Genomic DNA, 17,802 nt, shown 5'->3' on the forward strand with positions numbered 1-17,802 from the left:
CTCCTCTAGCTCTTTGAACAGACATTTCTCTAAAGAAGACACACAAATGGCCAACAAGCACATGAAAAATTGCTCAACATCATTAGCCCTTGGGGGACTAGAAATCAAAACCACACAAGACACCACTTCGCACCAGGGGCTGGGGAGGGAGGGGTGGGGAGTGGCTGCTAGCGGGTATGGGATTTCTCACTGGGGTGATGAGAATGCTGCGGAATTCATGGTGACGGAGTATAACTTTTTGACTATTCTAAAACCCCCCGACTTGTGTGCTTTAAGAGAGTGGATTTTATGGCCTGTGAATTATATCTCAATGTAAAAAATTTCTCAGCCTCCCAGCTCTAGTGCACGAGCCCCAAGCCTCTGCTTGCTGCAGTCCCCCTCCGTCCTCTGCATCCTCGCCCCTGGGTCTGCCTTCCAGGTCCGGGTACGGAGAGCCCCCAGCCCCTCTCTGGTCAGAGGTGTCCTCGGGTCAGTTTTCAGGCTCCAGAGGAGCTCGTTGAATGAGAGGAAACTCCTGCAGGGATGAGAGGCACATGAAACAATGGAGGAGGCTTCCGAAGGAAGTGGGGGGGGCCAGCAGGGGAGGAAGACCGAGGCCAGGGCTGCCAGAAGGTGCAGGTGGCTTCCATCTGAGCCATGGGGCGGAGCTTCCCGAAGCCGAACTTCTGGCTCCTTGCTGAGACTATACGTCCGCAGACCGGAGGAGGTGCCTCCGAAGGGGCTCAGCTTTCCTCTTGCTGCCATAAGTGCGATGCTGATGTGACTGCCACGGATCCCATGGGAGAAAACTGACATGTGTCATGGGGCCAAGCGTCCAGTTCAGTCACAGCTCTGCCGTCTGGGGCCAGCCCACTACCTGGGGCCTCGGTCTGGGGAGGTTGGTTACACAGGGTGACCTCTGAGGAGGGCCCTTTCTGCACCGATCAACAACATGGTTTGGTGTGTGGTTTGGGGACTGGGCTGGTTAGCTCTGTGGTCCTATGCAGCCTGCTGCCCTCTGGGGGCATTGGTGTCTGTCCCAAACTGTTTCCAGGAAAAGTCTTTATGCCCTGACTGTGGACCATGTCCTGAGCCCGCACCCCTGATCCTAGTGGCTTCAGACGTCTGATCCTAGACTAATCCAGCCAGACCAGACCAGGCCGGACATGGCCTCCAGGGGCACCAATGTAGGCCTCTCACCGCTGCAGGCCTAAGGTAGCTGAGAGTCTGCGTCCAGGCCACAGGGGCTACTGCTCGAAGCTGTGTGACGGGTTCAGCAGCTTCTCCCTAGAAGGCAAGCCTGTGCTAGGAATGGAGTGACAGTGTGAAACAGGTGGTCCCAGTCAGGGCCTGGCCAACGTGGGCACAAGGAGTACACACCCCCTCAAGAAGGACCCTTTCAGCTCCTGGGGCTCAGGAAGTCTGAAGGTGTTTTGACTTTCCGATCCTCACTGACCTCTGAAATACCTTGGGCTACCCAGGTCAGGGCCATTCTCTGGATTCTGTCTTCCCTCTCACCCCCGGCAGTCTGTCCCACAGGACCAGTGGGGGAGGAGCCCCAGATGACAGACAAGGACACCAAGGCCACGATGGGCACAGAAGACACACCTGGAGACGTGGCCAGCCGAGAATCTCAGGACTCGAAGCCAAGCGTGTTCCACAACATCAAGGTGCCTCCCGGGGCCTGGCAGCGCAGGGCCATCCAAGCCTGGCACAGCGAGTGCTGCCACTGACAGGCTGTGCAATGCCAAGCAAGTTGCTGCCTTCCCGGGCCTCAGTTTCCACATCTGTAGAATGGGTGACTGTGAGGATCAGAGGGATGATCTGTGAAAGCACTTAGCTTGATCTTGGCCACATGGGAAATGTTCAGTACATGTTCTCTCCTTTCAGAATGAAAAAGGGGCTGCTCCGTGGCAGCACGGGACGAGTCTCCTACCTCTCATTTCCTTAGAGGGAAAGAGAAGGGCCCCAGGGACCCTGAACCTGTGTCAGTGCACGGTAACCCTGTGGAGAAGGGACACTCTCCTCATACATGAGGGAATGAGACTCTGAAGAACAGAGTGAATGTTATTAAGCTCTGGCATAAAAACTCTGTTCTTTAATTCTTTGACACTTGTTTTTCTTTCCTAAGGCAGAATTCCTTTCTGCCTTTTTTTTTTTTTTGGAAGCAGGAAGAAATGTTTGAGGTGGGGCTGGGTGGGGTGGAGTGGGCAGCCTGGGGATTTGGTGTGTACAGGTTCTCTCGAGGGAGCTCAAGGGGAAGGTGGGCGGGGAGTGGGGGTGAGGTGGAGAAGGATGTGGGGCAGCTTCCTGGAGAAAAGGGCGGGAGGTGGACAGGGAGGTGGTCCAGTCCAGCCCTGGGAGCTCTGAGGGTCAGAGGGGGCTGCACTATTTAGGCCTACGGAGACCCTACTCTCAGTCATGTGGGTCTCGGGTAAACCCTGGAGCCCCCGAGGGCACCCAGGAAAGCTTTGCTCTTCGCCTCGGAAGCTATGGCCACTCCAATAACTCTCTCTTCTCTTGTCCTTGACTCCCCCTTTCTCTCTCTCCTCCTGTGTGTCTGTCCCCCATTTCCTCGTCTCTGTTCTTTGCTCCTCTCACGGCCCTATGCTCCCTCTTTCCCCTACTCCACCTCCGTCTCTCCACCTCTTTGTCTCCTGTCCCTCTGCCCGCTGCCATCACTGGGGCCCCTCCTTCTGGCAGTTCTTCGTCCTGTGCCACAGTCTGCTGCAGCTGGCCCAGCTCATGATCTCCGGCTACCTGAAGAGCTCCATTTCAACGGTGGAGAAACGCTTTGGCCTCTCCAGCCAGACCTCGGGGCTGCTGGCTGCCTTCAATGAGGTAATGGTCCTGCCTGCCATGGGGGTGGACCTGAAGTAGAGGCACACCCCACGGACCCCCTTCCTGCACTCTCACTACCCCGACATAAACCCTTCTGCTCCCAGTGCCTGCAGGCAACCCTGTCACAGCCGCCTCCCAAACCCTCCTTAGCTGGCTCTTTCTGCATCATCCTGGCCCATGAAGGGATGAACTACCAGTTAGGACAAAGCCTATTGAGAAGACCTCCCCCTCCCTGGAAAGTTACAGTATTGGCAATCCTGTCCTTGGGGGGCACTTTAGTGGGGGATGTTGAGTATTTTGGAGCTAGCCAGTGTCCCCATATCCAGCCCCCTACCCTTTGGTTCCTCTTTCTTTATTGCCTGTCCCTGGATGGAATCAGGGTAGGGAGAGAGTGTGAAACTAGGTCAAAGGCAAAAGTCTGGAACTGTGGGGAGGGAGTGATGCCATGGCAGGAAGTCTGGTCCTCAGAGTTGGCCAAGGATCCGCAGCCTCTGCCTCTGAGGTTGGTAGCCAGAGAGGAGTAAATGGCTTTGGGTGGATCTGGAGATTGAGTCCAGCTGTGCCCAGCCCCTCCCCGCCCAGATGTTTCAGAAGGCCCCGTCCAGAGATCACTCTCACTGTTCCCCACCCCCAGAGATTTCTGTGAAATTCTCTCCCCTGGGCATGATGTGTCACATTCCTCCAAACCCAAATTTTGCCAGCTACACCAAGTTCCCAGATATTCCTTAGACCTCACCTCCGGGAAGAGAATGTCATTATTGAGTTCTGGGACCTTGGTCAAGTCATTCTCTGTCTCTGGCCCTCCGGGTTAGTCCTCCTACCAACCCCACCACTCCACCATCAAAGAGCCTGGGGCTCAGGGGGTGAGGACCTCACCCATGGCCTCCAGCCAGTAAGCAGTGAAATGGGACACTCACCCCAGCTTCTGACGGAAGGGCCAGCTTCCTATCTGCAAGTTCCTAGGATTTTGATTCCAAGGCTCAAAATTCCAAGACTTAGTCATCTGGCTTTAATCTTTATTTGTTTCTCTCATTCATGACACCCCAGAAACTCGAAACCCTTTTCCTTGACGGCCCCCCTTCATATTCTAACATGGGATCCAACCCAAGTTCCAGAATGAAATTGAGCTTCCAAATGTATCCCCTCTGCTCTCATTTCTGCCCTTCCTAGGAGGACCCACAATCCGATTCTTATTTAGCCAGCCAGTCCACTGTGCAGTTGGGAACACTGAGGTTGACAATAAAGGCAGGGATGGTGCAGCCCCAGCTCTGGGTTCTGCTCCACTTTAATGGCTCTCCTTATCTTTTGCAGGTGGGGAACACAGCCCTGATTGTGTTTGTGAGCTATTTTGGCAGCAGGGTACACCGGCCCCGACTGATCGGCTATGGGGCTATTCTGGTGGCCCTGGCAGGCCTGCTCATGGCCCTTCCACACTTCATCTCTGAGCCGTACCGCTACGACAGCACCAGCCCCGGTAAGAGCAGGAGGGGTTGGGCAGGAGGTGAGCCTGAGGAGCAGCATCTGTGCACCGGGGCCCATCCCCGGGCCTTCCTCGTGCAGGATGGGCCTGCCCTTCCAGGACACCTGCTAGTCCTCCCCAGCCCACCCCCACCACCTCTCTCAGCCCTAACTCGAGTGGATCCCTTGTGTGGTCTGGGGAGCGGGGTGGGGTAGAGTCCTGGGGTGAGGCTCTCTGAGCCAGTCTTGGTGAGGAACTGCTTGCATGCCACTGGTTTTTGGGAGGTGGAGACAAATTGACACCACAGTCTATTTGGGACCTGGCAGTAGTAGGTCCTCGGGAGATGTCTGTGGAATAAGAACAGTATCACCCACCACTTACTACACACTAGACACTGTTCTGAGCACTTTGCTTGTATGAATGCATTTAATCCTCACAAGAAGCCAAGATGCTGATGAAACTAAGAATGAATGAGTGAATGACCAAATTAAAAAATGGAAGAATTTTAGACAGGAACAGCGAAGCCCCTGTTGAGCCCAGCAGGGTTTGTGTCACGGGCCCACTGGTCAGATGGATACCCATCCCTTACACCCTTACAGAGTGGCCCAGGCAGCCCGAGCATTTGCTTCATTCCTGCCTTCTCCCACCCATCCGTTTACCCAGCCACCCACCCGACTCACCACTCTTCATGCTCACGGCCCATGCGCAGGTGCTATCATCATCCTATTTTATAAGTGAGGAAACTGAGGCTCAGAGAGGCAGGGACATGCCCAAGGCATGCAGGTGGCGGAGTTATGATGCGCCCTGGTTGCCTGGCCCTGGTACCCGTGCTCTGAATGACTGAATTATTCTCTCTGAATTCTGTATTTCTGTAGCACTTCCATTCTGGGGGACTCTTTTGAGAGGTGAGGAAACAGAGGCTCAGAAGGCTAAAAAATGTCACAGTCCCTGGCCCAGGCAGGCTGGGTTGAAGGTCCAGGCTTTTAACCTTGGTTCACCCAGCTTTCTCTCTGAGTCCTAGCTGCTACCAGCTGGGCAGGCCACAGAGGGAAGGCCACTTCTAGACCTGCACTTGAGATAATAATAACATGAGGGTCTCCTTAAGTTTGCTCACCAAATATTGGTGAGCTGCAAGGAATGAATGTGTTGTACTAAATTAAGAAATGCCCCTTTACTGAACTTTGCCTTGGGGTCCCAAACTGAGCCCACCCCAGCAGGAAGGCCAAGAACACAGTTCAGCCCCAGCGCCCCTCCCCTGCCTGGCCCCGCCTTCCACCCTGGCCTTGCCCCCCACACTCTGCCAGCAGTGCTGAGCTTCTTAAGCCCCTGGGGTTTGCAATGTGTGGTGACTGCTTCCTGGAATAGTCCTTCCCACCTTCTTTTTCTGGAAAAGCTTGTTTGTTCTTCTCAACCCAGTTCAAACTTAGTCACCTTTGATGACCCCACCCCACCCAAGGGTGCAAACCCGCTCTGCTCAGAAAGAGTGCATGAGGTGGTTTAAGAGTGTGGACCCAGAGCCAGGCCACCTGGGTTCCAGTCCCGGCCCTACCCTTGCTCGTCGCTGCCTGAGCATCAATCAGCCCCCTCATCTGGGAAATAAGAATAATGAGAGCACTCCTCCCTGAGGTTTGTGGTAAGCATATAGGACCTTGCATCCAGAAAGTGCTATATGAAAGTCTTAGCTATCATCCTAATGCTTTCTATCACCTCTCAGTGGACATGCGGCAAGACTTCGAGGCCTCCCTGTGCCAGCCTGCAACCTCGGTCCCGGTCCCCTCCAATGGCAGCAGCTGTTCAGGCCACACGGAGGCCAAGCATCTGGCTTTGGTGGCAATCATGTTCACGGCACAGACCCTGCTTGGGGTGGGCAGCGTGCCCATCCAGCCCTTTGGCATCTCCTATATCGACGACTTTGCCCACAACAGCAACTCGCCCCTGTACCTCGGTGAGGAAGGGGCCCACTTCTTGGGCTCGGAGGGAGGGCCAGGCTCAGGCAGGAGGACCAGAGGCCTCGAGTGGGGGGGAGGCAGGGTGACTGGGCTCTCTCCCATGTGGCTAGTAAAGGTCCAGAGAAACCCTAGAAAGTTTTCTGGGCACAACCCGGGGAGCCAGGCTGCTCTTGCACAGTGGGCAGGCACTGACCCACTGAGGGGAGCCAGGGCCGGAGCAGTTTGACCTAGGATTTGTGTTGCAGGGATCCTGTTTGCTGTGACGATGATGGGGCCAGGCATAGCCTATGGGCTGGGTGGCCTCATGCTGAGACTTTATGTGGACATTAACCGAATGCCAGAAGGTGAGCTCCAGGGGCACACGGATACTAGCTAACTGACCGCTGTTCTTATAGGAGATACTGAGCCAGGGCGTCCAGGTTCAAATTCCACAATCCCACTGACCTTGGACATGCCTCTCAACCTTTTTTTTCCCCATCTTTGAGGTAATCTTTGTCCTGTCTCCCAAAGGCTCAACCAGAACCCAGTGCTGGGAACAAGCTGTAACGCTCTATCAGAGGAGGGGCCATGGTTGTTGTCATTGTTATTATGTCTTCACCTTGTTCCATCCCGGAGTCACCCTGGCCCCCAGCCCCATGCTCAGACACGCTGTGGGCAGACAGGGGTGCATGTTCTCTTAGTCTGCAGGGAGCTTCCATCTTTAGGGGGGAAGACCCAGGTGAAACAGGACATTGGCACAACAGAGACAGCTTTCAGAGCAGGGCTCAGTTCCCTCGGGCCTCTCTCTGGTGGGAATTCACTGGGTGGCCTGGAAAAACCCTTCCAATTCTGACCACCTCAGTTTGGGAACCTGTGCCAAGGGCACCATTTGGAGAACGGTGGTCTCTTGATCCAAGTAGTGGTAGGAGAGGGCCAAGGAGTAGGATCGAAGCTTGCTATGAAGGCAGCCAAGAGGGAGGAGCTTGGGGGCTCCTGGCACCCTGCTGGCAGTGCGAGGGGATTCCTTTTAGATGGATCACTGTGGCTTCCCAGCTGCCTGCTTGCCATACCGGGCAGTGCTGAGCCCCCAACTATGCCTTCTGCTGCTCAGAAGCCCTATCCCTCACCTGGAGATTTTCCAGAGAGTCCTAGAAATCTCAGGTGATGCAGGTACAGATAGCAGGACATGCAGATTCTGCTTCTGATTCCAGTTTTGCTCAACAGAACCTCCAGCCAGGACAGGTCTGGGCAGCTCAGAACAAGAGCCACTGAGACAGCCCCACGCCACTTCCAGCTCCCCTTCTTGGAAGCTGGGCCTAGAAGCCAAAATAACTCCTCTCTCCCTTGGGAGCCAAGGCTTCCCTAGTCTCTAAGACGCACCCCAGCTCAGGGCAAGAGGGTGTGTTTTCTGACTCTGTTGGCATCATCCTACCCATGTGGCACCTGCACAGACAGACGGGATAGTCCTGTGAACCTAGTCCTTCTGCCTCTCTGGGGGCTTTCGTGGGTGGGCGGGTTGTGTCCACAGCAGGCACAGACTGGTATGTGAGAAGCAGAGGAGTTGGGGAGATGCAGGTGTGAATGAACTCTTCTCAGCCTGACACAGAAGCAGGGGGATAATAAGTGGAGGAGGTACCCGTGCTAAAGCCTGCCCCAGCATGTGGTACATTTGCTGGGTGCCAACTGTGCACGTGGCCTCTGCTAAGGAGGAGCTCAGGGTCAGCTACCCAGGAGCCAATCTGACTCGTGGGGCTGGAATCGTCACACATCCCCATTGCTATACAGTGTTCGCAGGCACTGTGGCGATCCAAGGGGGAGGTACCCAAGAAGCCATGAGGTCTAGAGATTTGATGGAGAATGGGGTGCTCAAGACAGGAGACGCATCTGGAATAATCTAGTTCTAATTACACGTTATGGGAGATAAAAATCATCTGGGGGACCTGTTAAAGGTACAGATTCCTTGGTCACCCTCCAATCCTACCACATGGTCATTCTAAGCTGGTCTTGGGTAAGACCAGGTATTTTTGATAAACACCTCTGGTGATTTTAATCACCGTGCAGGTCTGAGAACCGCAAGAGTGGTCCTAACCATCAGGTTAATAATAACAATCAGAACAGTGGTGATAAAATGAAGAGGAGCCAACACCTGTACAGGACACGCTGTGCCAGCACTACTCTGTGCTTCTTGCATGTATTCGTTTCTGTGATTCCACAGCAACCCTCTGATGGAGGCACTGCTGATATCTGTGTTCTGCAGAGGAAGAAACTGAGGCACGAGGAGGTTAAATGTCTTGCCCGAAGTTCTGTTAATAACGGAATTCAGAGCCAGCAGTCCATTTCCAAAGTCTATGACCTTGATCACTACACACATTGCCTCAGTAGCTGAGAAAGCTGAGGTCCACACATGGTCAGGGACTTGCCCAAGGTCACACAGGGCATAAATGGAAGAGCCAGGATTATAACCCAGATCTCCTGATGCCCTATCCAGCCTACCTTATGTCTCAGAGGTCTGTCCTAGGGTGGTGGCCAAGAAGTGATGACCCATCCTGAACCTAACTGTCTTCTCTTCCAGGTGGTATCAACCTGACCTCGAAGGACCCCCGATGGGTGGGTGCCTGGTGGCTGGGCTTTCTCATCTCCGCTGGCGTGGTGGCCCTGGCTGCCACCCCCTACTTCTTCTTCCCCAGAGAGATGCCCAAGGAGAGACATGAGCTTCTCTTCCGGCGAAGGGTCTTTGCAGTTATCAGCAAAGTAAGCTCCCTTTATTATTTATTTATTTATTTGTTTGTTTATTTACATTTTAATTGTTGTTCAAGTACAGTTTTCTGTCTTTTACTTCCATCCCAGCCCTCCCCACCATCCTCTCATTTTCCCACACCCCCTTGTTTTTGTCCATGTGTCCTTTATATTAGTTTCTGCAAACCCTTCCCCTTTTCCCTTGAAATTCTCTTCCCTCTCCCCTCTGGTCACTGTCAGCCTGTTCTCAATTTCAGTGTCTTTGGTTATATTTTGCTTCTTTGCTTCTTTGGTTGATTAGGTTCCTGTTAAAAGTAAGATCATATGGTGGTATTTGTCTTTCACTGCCTGGCTTATTTCGCTCAGCATAATGCTCTCCAGGTCCATCCATGCTGTCACAAAGGGTAGGAGCTCCTTCTTTCTCTCTGCTGCATAGAATTCCATTGTGTAAATGTAGCATAGTTTTTGATCCACTCATTTACTAATGGGCACCTCACTTAGGTTACCTCCAGCACTTGGCTATTGTAAATTGTGCTGCTATGAACATTGGGGTGCATAGGTTCTTTTGGATTGGTGTTTCAGGGTTCTTAGGCTATAATCCTAGCAGTGAAATCGCTGGGTCAAAAGGCAGGTCCATTTTTAGTTTTCTGAGAAAATTCCATACTGTTTTCCACAATGGGTATACCAGTCTGCTCTCCCACCAACAGTGCACTAGGGTTCCATTTTCTCCACAACCTCTCCAACACGTGTTGTTTATTATTTTGTTTGCGATGGCCATTCTGACTAGTGTGAAGTGGTATCTCATTGTGGTTTTAGTTTGCATCCCTCTGATAGCTAGCGATACTGAGCATCTTTTCATGTATCTCTGGACCCTCTGTATGTCCTTCTTGGAGAAGTGTCTGTTCAAGTCCTTTGCTCATCAAAATGTCCATACTACCCAAAGCAATTTACAGATTCAATGCAATACCTATTAAAGTATCAATGGCATATTTCACAGACATAGAACAAACACATCAAAAATTTATATGGAACCATAAATGACCCCAAATAGCTGCTGCAATTTTGAGAAAGAAGAGCAAAGTAGGAGGGATCACAATACCTGATACCAAACTATATTACAAGGCCACTGTAATCAAAACAGCCTGGTACTGGCATTAAAAACAGGCACATAGACCAGTGGAACAGAACAGAGAGCCCAGAAATAAACCCAAGTCTCTATGGGCAATTAATATTCGACAAAAGGGGGCAGTCACACAAAATGGAGTAAAAAATAGCCTCTTCAACAAATGGTTTTGGGAGAACTGGACAGCTACGTGCAAAAAAAAAGAAACTCGAGCACCAACTTACACCATATACAAAAATAAGTTCAAGATGGATAAAAGATTTAAACATAAGCCGTGACACCATTAAAGTCGTAGAGGAGAACATAGGCAGGAAAATCTCAGATATTTCATGCAGCAACATTTTTACTGGTATGTCCACTAGAGCAAGGGACATAAAGGAAAGAATAAACAAACGGGATCTCATCAAAATAAAAAGCTTCTGCAGGGCTAAAGAAAACAGTGTTAAAATAAAAAGAGAACCAACTGTATGGGAAACATATTTGCCAATGATACCTCAGACAAGGGTTTAAGCTCCAAAATATATAAAGAACTCATATGACTCTAAGAAGACAAGCAGCCCAAATAAAAAATGGGTAAGCTCCCTGTATGTCCCACCCTCGTCCAGGCTCCAGCCCCCACCAACTTGTCCTCCTTTGTAACATTAACCCTCATCCCTCCTGGGCACTGTACTTCACAGCTTACAAAGCCCCCTGGGGGATGTGGAGCTCCCCTGCATCCACCTAACAGCCCTGCACAGTGAGTATTTCCTGCCCTTCCCACAGCAGAGGAGATCAAGGGTAAGAGATGGAAGTGACCTGCCCAAGGTCACAAGGCCAGCAAGGGCAGCAATAGGATGAGAACCCTAGCCTGTCTGTGCCTATGGCCCTAGTTCTAACTGTTACACTACCAGCTCTCTGCTTGTCACTTAAAGTTTTCTTTGGAAATTCCAAACACTCTACAGCGATGTTGAGAACTGGGAGGAAGGTGTGTGGGTCTGGGAAGACTTCTCCCAAGAGGAGGGGTTAAGCTGGATTTTAAAGGATGTGTGGAAGCCTGGAAAGAGAGAGAGGGGTGTTCCTGGTGTGGAAACAGCCTGGGCAAAGGACTTGGCAATAGCAATGACAAACTCAGAGACGGCAAGGGGACAAACATGTACTGAGTGCCTCCCTGCGCCAGGCATCAGCCTGGACCCTGGAGCTCACTACGTGGTCTCTACCCTTAAAACAGGCACAGCCTAGTCAGGACAAAGACTCACTGAGAAGTAAAACTAGGTCAGCGGGTTAGGTGCTTCAGGGGAATCTCAACTGAATCCCTCTGTTTGGTTTGTAGGGTGGCTAGTCTTTCTTCAGAGGAGGATGCTGGACCCAGCAGGTGCAGGGACATGCCCAGCGTCACAGCTGGGGAGAGAGGGCAGGACCGTGTGAGTCACTGGGCAGGAGAGATGATTCTGGGCCAAGAACCTTCAAATTTCCCAGGGACCCAGAGAAACATCAGGCCTGAAAAACAATACATTGGCTCCAAATACAAAAGAAAATGACAAAATAGAAATTTAGTAAATGCTCAATGACACCAGTAATGTCAATCTCATCCATTTTTATTTATTTTATTTTATATATTTTATTGATTATGCCATTACAGTTGTCCCATTTTCCCCCTTTATTCCCCTCCACCCTGCACACACTCTCCCCCCATTCCCCCCCTTTAGTTCATGTCCATGTGTCACAAGTTCTTTAGCTTCTACATTTCCCATACTATTCCTGCCCTCCCCCCTGTCTATTTTCTACCTACCATCTATGCTACTTATTCTCTGTACCTTCTCCCCCCTTCTCCTCCTCCTGCTCCCCTGTTGCTAACCCTCCATGTGATCTCCATTTCTATGGTTCTGTTCCTGTTCTAGTTGTTCGCTTAGTTTGCTTTTGTTTTAGTGTGGTTGTTATTAACTGTGAGCTTGCTGTCCTTTCACTGTTCATATTTTTTATCTTTTTTTTCTTAGATAAGTCCCTTTAACATTTCATATTATAAGGGCTTAGTGATGATGAACTCCTTGAACTTGACCTTATCTGAGAAGCACTTTACCTGCCCTTCCATTCTAAATGAAAGCTTTGCTGGATAGAGCAATCTCGGATGTAGGTCTTTGGATTTCATGACTTGGAATACTTCTTTCCAGCCCCTTCTTGCCTGTAAGGTCTCTTTTGAGAAATCTGCTGACAGTCTGATGGGAACTCCTTTGTAGGTGACTGTCCCCTTATCTCTTGCTGCTTCTAGGATTTTCTCCTTCATTTTAATCTTGGCTAATGTAATTATGATGTGCCTTGGTGTGTTCCTCCTTGGGTCCAATTTCTTTGAGACTCTGAGCTTCCTGGACTTCCTGGAAGTTCATTTCCTTTGCCAGATTGGGGAAGTTTTCCTTTATTATTTGTTCAAATAAGTTTTCCACTTGTTGCTTTTCCTCTTCCCCTTCCCCTTCTGGTACCCCTATAATTTGGAGGTTGGAATGTTTAAAGATGTCCTAGAGGTTCCTAAGCCTCTCCTCGTGTTTTTAAATTCTTGTTTCTTCATTCTTTTCTGTTTGGTCATATTTTTTCTTTCTTCTGGTCCACTCCATTGATTTGAGTCCCAGTTTTCTTTCTAACACTATTGGTTCCCTATACATTTTCCTTCATTTCACTTAGTGTAGCCTTCATTTTTTCATCTAATTTGCAACCAAAATCAAGCAGTTTTATGAGCATCCTGATCACCAGTGTTTTGAACTGTGCATCTGATAGGTTGACTATCTCTTGGTCACTTAGAAGTATTGGCTCTGAGGCTTTGAGCTGCTCTTCTGCTTGAGCCATAATGTTTTGGTCTGGCCACATCTGTCACATAGTGAGGGGCAGGGGCTTAGGTGTTCACCTGGGCAGGGGCTTAGGTGTTCACCAGGGCAGGTCAACCCAGTCACTGGGTTGTGACTGGGGGCGGGGTTAGAGAGGGAGCAGTGGCATTTGTTCTGCTCTCTCTCGGATTTCAGTCCTCTCTGCCACTTCCCACAAGCAAACCGTGCCCTTTTGGTGCTGGTTCCTGGGTGTGTGGGCTTGTGTACATTCTAGGACCCTGTGGGTCTCTCTAACGAACTCTCCTGTGAGGCTGGGAGCCTTTCTTGGCACCTCAACTTTCAAAAGTTTTTCCAATTGGTGCTTTTACGCTTTATTTCACATTGCTGGAGCTCTGGGTTGTGCAGTCTGTCTCACTGCCTGTTTTTTGCCTGGTTTATCTGTGCACAAATGTGTGTCCGGGGTCAGCCAGCCACCTTCTGAGCCACACTGGGTTTGCTCATTTTCTCCCCACGCCCAGGTCCACTAACCACCACCTTTTCCTGTTGGGACCCCTACCCACTGGCCGCCGACTCCTCCCCTCTTACCAGTCTGGACAAATGGTTCGTTGTTGTCAGACTTCAGTACAGGTCAACTTTCTGTCTGTTTTGGTTGTGGTTTTTTTTTTCTAAATCTTTGTTGTCCTTAAATTTGGTTGTGTGAGGAGGTACAGTATTTCCACCTACACCTCCATCTTGGCCAGAAGTCATCATGCATTTTAAATAGTCATATACATTCTATTATATTCTAAAGATTTGTGTTAAGATTTCTTTTGCTTTCTCCAAGCATGGGAGTATAAAGACATAGCACTCCTGGGCTTCTCCCTACTCACACACGCAACACTTCTGTGGCCAGATTTTTTGTGACATCCTCTGGGTATCCTGTGATGTAACTCCACCCTGACACTATCTACCTGGAGATAGCATCAGATCTCACAGGTGAAGGGCTCAGTCCCACAAGACTGCCAATCACAAGAAGTAGGTCCCTGGTTACCCACAACTTCTGTGTTACTTGGCTGTAGATAGGAGCTGCCCGCAATGCCCTCCTTGGATTCAGAGACTTGCCAGGTCAGCTCACAGAACTCGGGGCACACTTACCTACATTTACCAGTTTATCACATGATAAAGGATATTAGAAAGGGTACCAATGAACAGCCAGATGAAGAGATGCACAGGCGAGGTCTGGGGGACCCTGATGCAGGGGCTTCGCTCACTGGCACGTGGATGTGCTCCCTGACCTGACCTGGAAGCTGCCAAGCCCCATCTTATTGGGAGGCTTCATCGCATAGGTGTGATCTCCACTTCCAGCCACTGTCCCCTCTCTGAAGTATGAAAAAATGGGGCTGAAAGTTTCCAGCTACTGATCATAACTTGGTCTTTCTGGTGACCAGCCCTTATCCAGGAGCCCACCAAAATCTCCTATTTAAAACAAAACAGATTCCTGTCACTCAGGAAGTTCCAGAGAGCTTAGGAGCTCTGTGTCAAGAACCAGGGTCAGAGACTGAATGTTAGAATGAAAAATTCTAGCATGCTTATTTACAAGAGTTTTAGGTGCTCCCTGTCAGAAACTGGGACAGGGGCTTGCATATGTATGATATACAATATAATTATTTCACAGGAAAGTCATTTTTGAAAAATCACCAGGATAGATTAATTTAGTTGTTGCTAAGCAGTTCTAATTTCCAAGGGACACTTATAAAAGTCATGTTAAATATTTTGCAGCAAGAACAATTCTATTAAACATGGCTGCTGGTGCATTTGAACGCTTGCTGTAATATACCACACAGTCTCCTTCTTAGAGCAGGAGAAGTAGGCCCGAGGGGCAAGGGCTGAAACGGTCTCTGCCTAGAGAGGCTGGGCCTTGAGCCCAAGTCTGACTGACCCCAGACCAGGCTGCTCCAGGGGCCCCACCACCCCATCCTCCTGCTGAAGCTCGGGGTGCGTTTGGGGGCACCAAAGGAAAATGAGGTTGGGGCAGCCAGCAGGGGCCAGAATAGGACAAGCCTTGCCTATCAGCTTTAACCTCAGCAGGGAGTCCTGTGGCTCTATCACCACGTGGGAGGCAGAGACTGGTCTGTAGTGGACAGGGGAGTGTGCAGAGAGCAGCTGGGGGCAGGGAGACTGAGGTGGCAGCATGCCACTGGTCCAGGGAGGAACCAGTGCATCGGCAGTGAGCTGGGGCATGGGCGTGAGTCCAGGAGGGAGACTCCACACACCTGGGGGCTGCCGTGCTAGGGGACATCCCAGAGACAGTGAAGGGCTAGGCTAATGCTGGATCAGGGTCGGGGGAGGCAGGCGTTAGAGAGGAACCAGTTTTGGGGAGAAGAAGAAAGCTTGAAACCACAGATGGTCCTTCCTGGTTCTGCCTAGCTCAGGCCGAAATTCTGAAAGAGTTAGAATTCCTAGAACTTGGGGAAGCGTTCTTAGAAGCTGGGGGTGATCATAGATGACAGGGAAAACCTGGGTTGCTGTTTATGGATAATCTCCCAGTTGAGCCCTACATTCAAACAGAAAGAACAGCCACGTGGGCCTTGGGATGGAATAGGGGGAACAGATTTGTCTGTGCTGAGCTCAGCCACATGTCAGTCACGTGACCTAGAGCAAGTCAGTTCCCTATTCTGTTCTGTCCTGTGAGATGCTGAGGTTAGATTCCTGGAGCGTATTCTGAACACCTCAGATTCTGAGAACGTGTAGCTCCTTGAATTGAAGCTGCTGTGATGCAGAGATTCGGATTTTACGACCTGCGTCCCTGTGATGCCTGGCTCCTGGGCTGTGAACTTGTCTGGCTGTCTGCATTCATTCTGCCAGCACACCAGGGACGGGGAGTGGAGAGGGAAGGGGGTGAGAGGTTCTTAAAAAAGAAGCAAAGCCTGAGAACATGATGATCTTTCAGCAGCTCTTAGGCAATAAATATTGATGTGGGAGGAATTGTTCCTCTGCCTCCTGAGGCCACCTTGACTGTGTCTACTTACAGTTACTCGACCTGGCCCAGCCTCCACAGGCCACTGACGGGGAGGTGGATGGACAAGGAAGAAGGGCCCAGTTGGGTGGACTCGGCTGTCAGAAGGTCCAGGTCCCCAGACGTGGGATGTGTTATCTTCTGCAGGGAGTGGGAACAGGCAGGGGGACAACAGTGAAGAATGGACTACTTCTGAAATCTCTTTGAGCCCTCCCAGGTTCTGGGCTTCCCTAAATGCCCTCCTAGATGGAAGTGGAATTTCTAATGGAATCTGGGAGATGGTGGTATGTAATACAAGGATTGTGACCTCAGGTCATACAATACAAGGTCTGTGGCCTCAGTCTCCCTGTCTGTACAATGGGCAGAAGACTGGGCAGGTTCAACAATGTCTCCTCTAAATGGTTCCCTGTCTCTAGAGCACTTTCACAGCAGGACAGAGGGATGTATCCCGCAGCCTCCGCCCCAAAGACCCTTCAGGTAGAGAAGGAAGGCCAGGGGCAGACAGCAGGGCTTGACGGAGTGACAGCTCATGTTCTCTGCCTGAGGGAGGGGGACCGTGAACTGTTCCCACAGAGAAGACTCTGAGATGAGGGATGAGGGCGGCCGTACAGAGCATAGGAAGAGACAGGAGCTCTGTCCCTGTATCTGTTACTGCAGAGCTCTGGTGGCCAGCCAGATACCTTTCTAGCAGCGAACCATGACAGGTCATACCTGTCTCCAGGCCTCAGTCTCCCTATCTACAAATGGTCCATCTCTAAGGTCCTGTCAAGCCCCAGGACTCCTGGCAGGTGGTTCTGCAGAACCTGTGGAGTAAAGATGGTCTCTTAAGGGCTCCCTAGGAGGTTGTCTGACCCCACTTGTCCTTGTGGTGGTAGGGCCCCATCCAGCCAGCCCCCCTCTTGTGCACTCCACATCCTCAGGTCTTTCTGAGAACCTGCCCTCGGGGTTGGGTCGGAGGCTGGGTTAGGAGCCGGGGAGGGCTTCCTCTGTTGAGATCCCCAGCTCCTGCCCAGCCTCAAAGCACTTCTGTTACTCTGGAATATCTCCTAGAATCTTGGATTCTATAATGGGTTTTACTTTATTTTTATTTTTAAAAAGGTATTTGTTTATTAATTTACTTAATTTATTTTAGAGAGGGGGAAGGGAGAAAGAGATAGTGAGAAACATCAATATGAGAGAGAGAGACATCAATAGGTTGCTTCTCAAATGTGCCCCCACCAGGGATGGAATCTGCAACCCACGAATGTGCCCTGACGGGGAATTGCTTTTTGGGATGACATGCTAACCAACCAAGTCACACCGGGCAGGTTTTAGAGTTCTGTGTTTCTAGTAGTTGGAGATTCTCAAGTACTTGTGTTCTATTACTCTAAGATTTTATGACTCAAATGATGTGTGATTCCCAAAATTCATGTTTCTAAATGACTAGAATTTTGGCCAAAGAGTTTGTGAAAGCCACTGTGTCCCAGTTATTAACCTCAACATGCTTCTTCGGGAGAGTGGTCCAGACCTGCAACAGGAGTGGGCAGTGGCAATGGCCCTCAACACCCGATACGTATGATGGGTCTGTTGAGGTCTGCCTAGCCAGGAGGCTCTATCCCCCAGGACTTTGCGCTCCCTCCACAGGCCCTAAGAGGTCCGAGGTGACTTGCGTCTTCCTTGTGTCCAGTATCACTCCCTCCAGATCCCTTTCCACTGGCCCAAGAGCCCTCTGGGTCCTTCTCCAGGCCTGACCCTCCAGGCCTTGTGACTCCACCCTCACCCCATGCCGACTCGCTAAGGTAAAAGGTTTTGTGGGATCACTCAGTTCAACCCCCCTCTATCTTACAGATGAAGGGACTGAGGTCCAGAGATGGTGGAGGCTGTGCCCAGAGCTTGGCCAGCAGCACCTCCCCTGCACTAGTAGGAACAAGGCCAGGTCTTGGCCCCAAAGGGCTAAGGAGGGCTTCCCC

The 17,802-nt window shown here is 50.9% G+C and overlaps 1 protein-coding gene across 4 annotated transcripts in view; it reads left to right on the forward strand.

Annotated features, from left to right (window-relative positions):
* The window catches only part of SLCO2B1 (solute carrier organic anion transporter family member 2B1), a 61,386-nt gene that overhangs the window by 18,159 nt on the left and 25,425 nt on the right, over positions 1-17,802 (forward strand). For 3 of the 4 annotated variants that reach the window (XM_037131507.2, XM_037131504.2, XM_037131505.2), the window contains exons 2-7: positions 1,519-1,649; positions 2,683-2,820; positions 4,132-4,294; positions 5,994-6,224; positions 6,474-6,572; positions 8,780-8,958. In XM_037131507.2, the coding sequence (XP_036987402.2) occupies positions 1,519-1,649; positions 2,683-2,820; positions 4,132-4,294; positions 5,994-6,224; positions 6,474-6,572; positions 8,780-8,958 (941 nt within the window). The remainder of the gene's footprint in view (positions 1-1,518; positions 1,650-2,682; positions 2,821-4,131; positions 4,295-5,993; positions 6,225-6,473; positions 6,573-8,779; positions 8,959-17,802) is intronic. The other variant, XM_037131506.2, reaches the window with a different exon arrangement.

The sequence above is a fragment of the Artibeus jamaicensis genome, unplaced genomic scaffold (genome assembly GCF_021234435.1).
Source record: "Artibeus jamaicensis isolate MK-2021 breed Jamaican fruit bat unplaced genomic scaffold, CSHL_Jam_final contig_64, whole genome shotgun sequence".
NCBI lineage: Eukaryota > Metazoa > Chordata > Mammalia > Chiroptera > Phyllostomidae > Artibeus > Artibeus jamaicensis.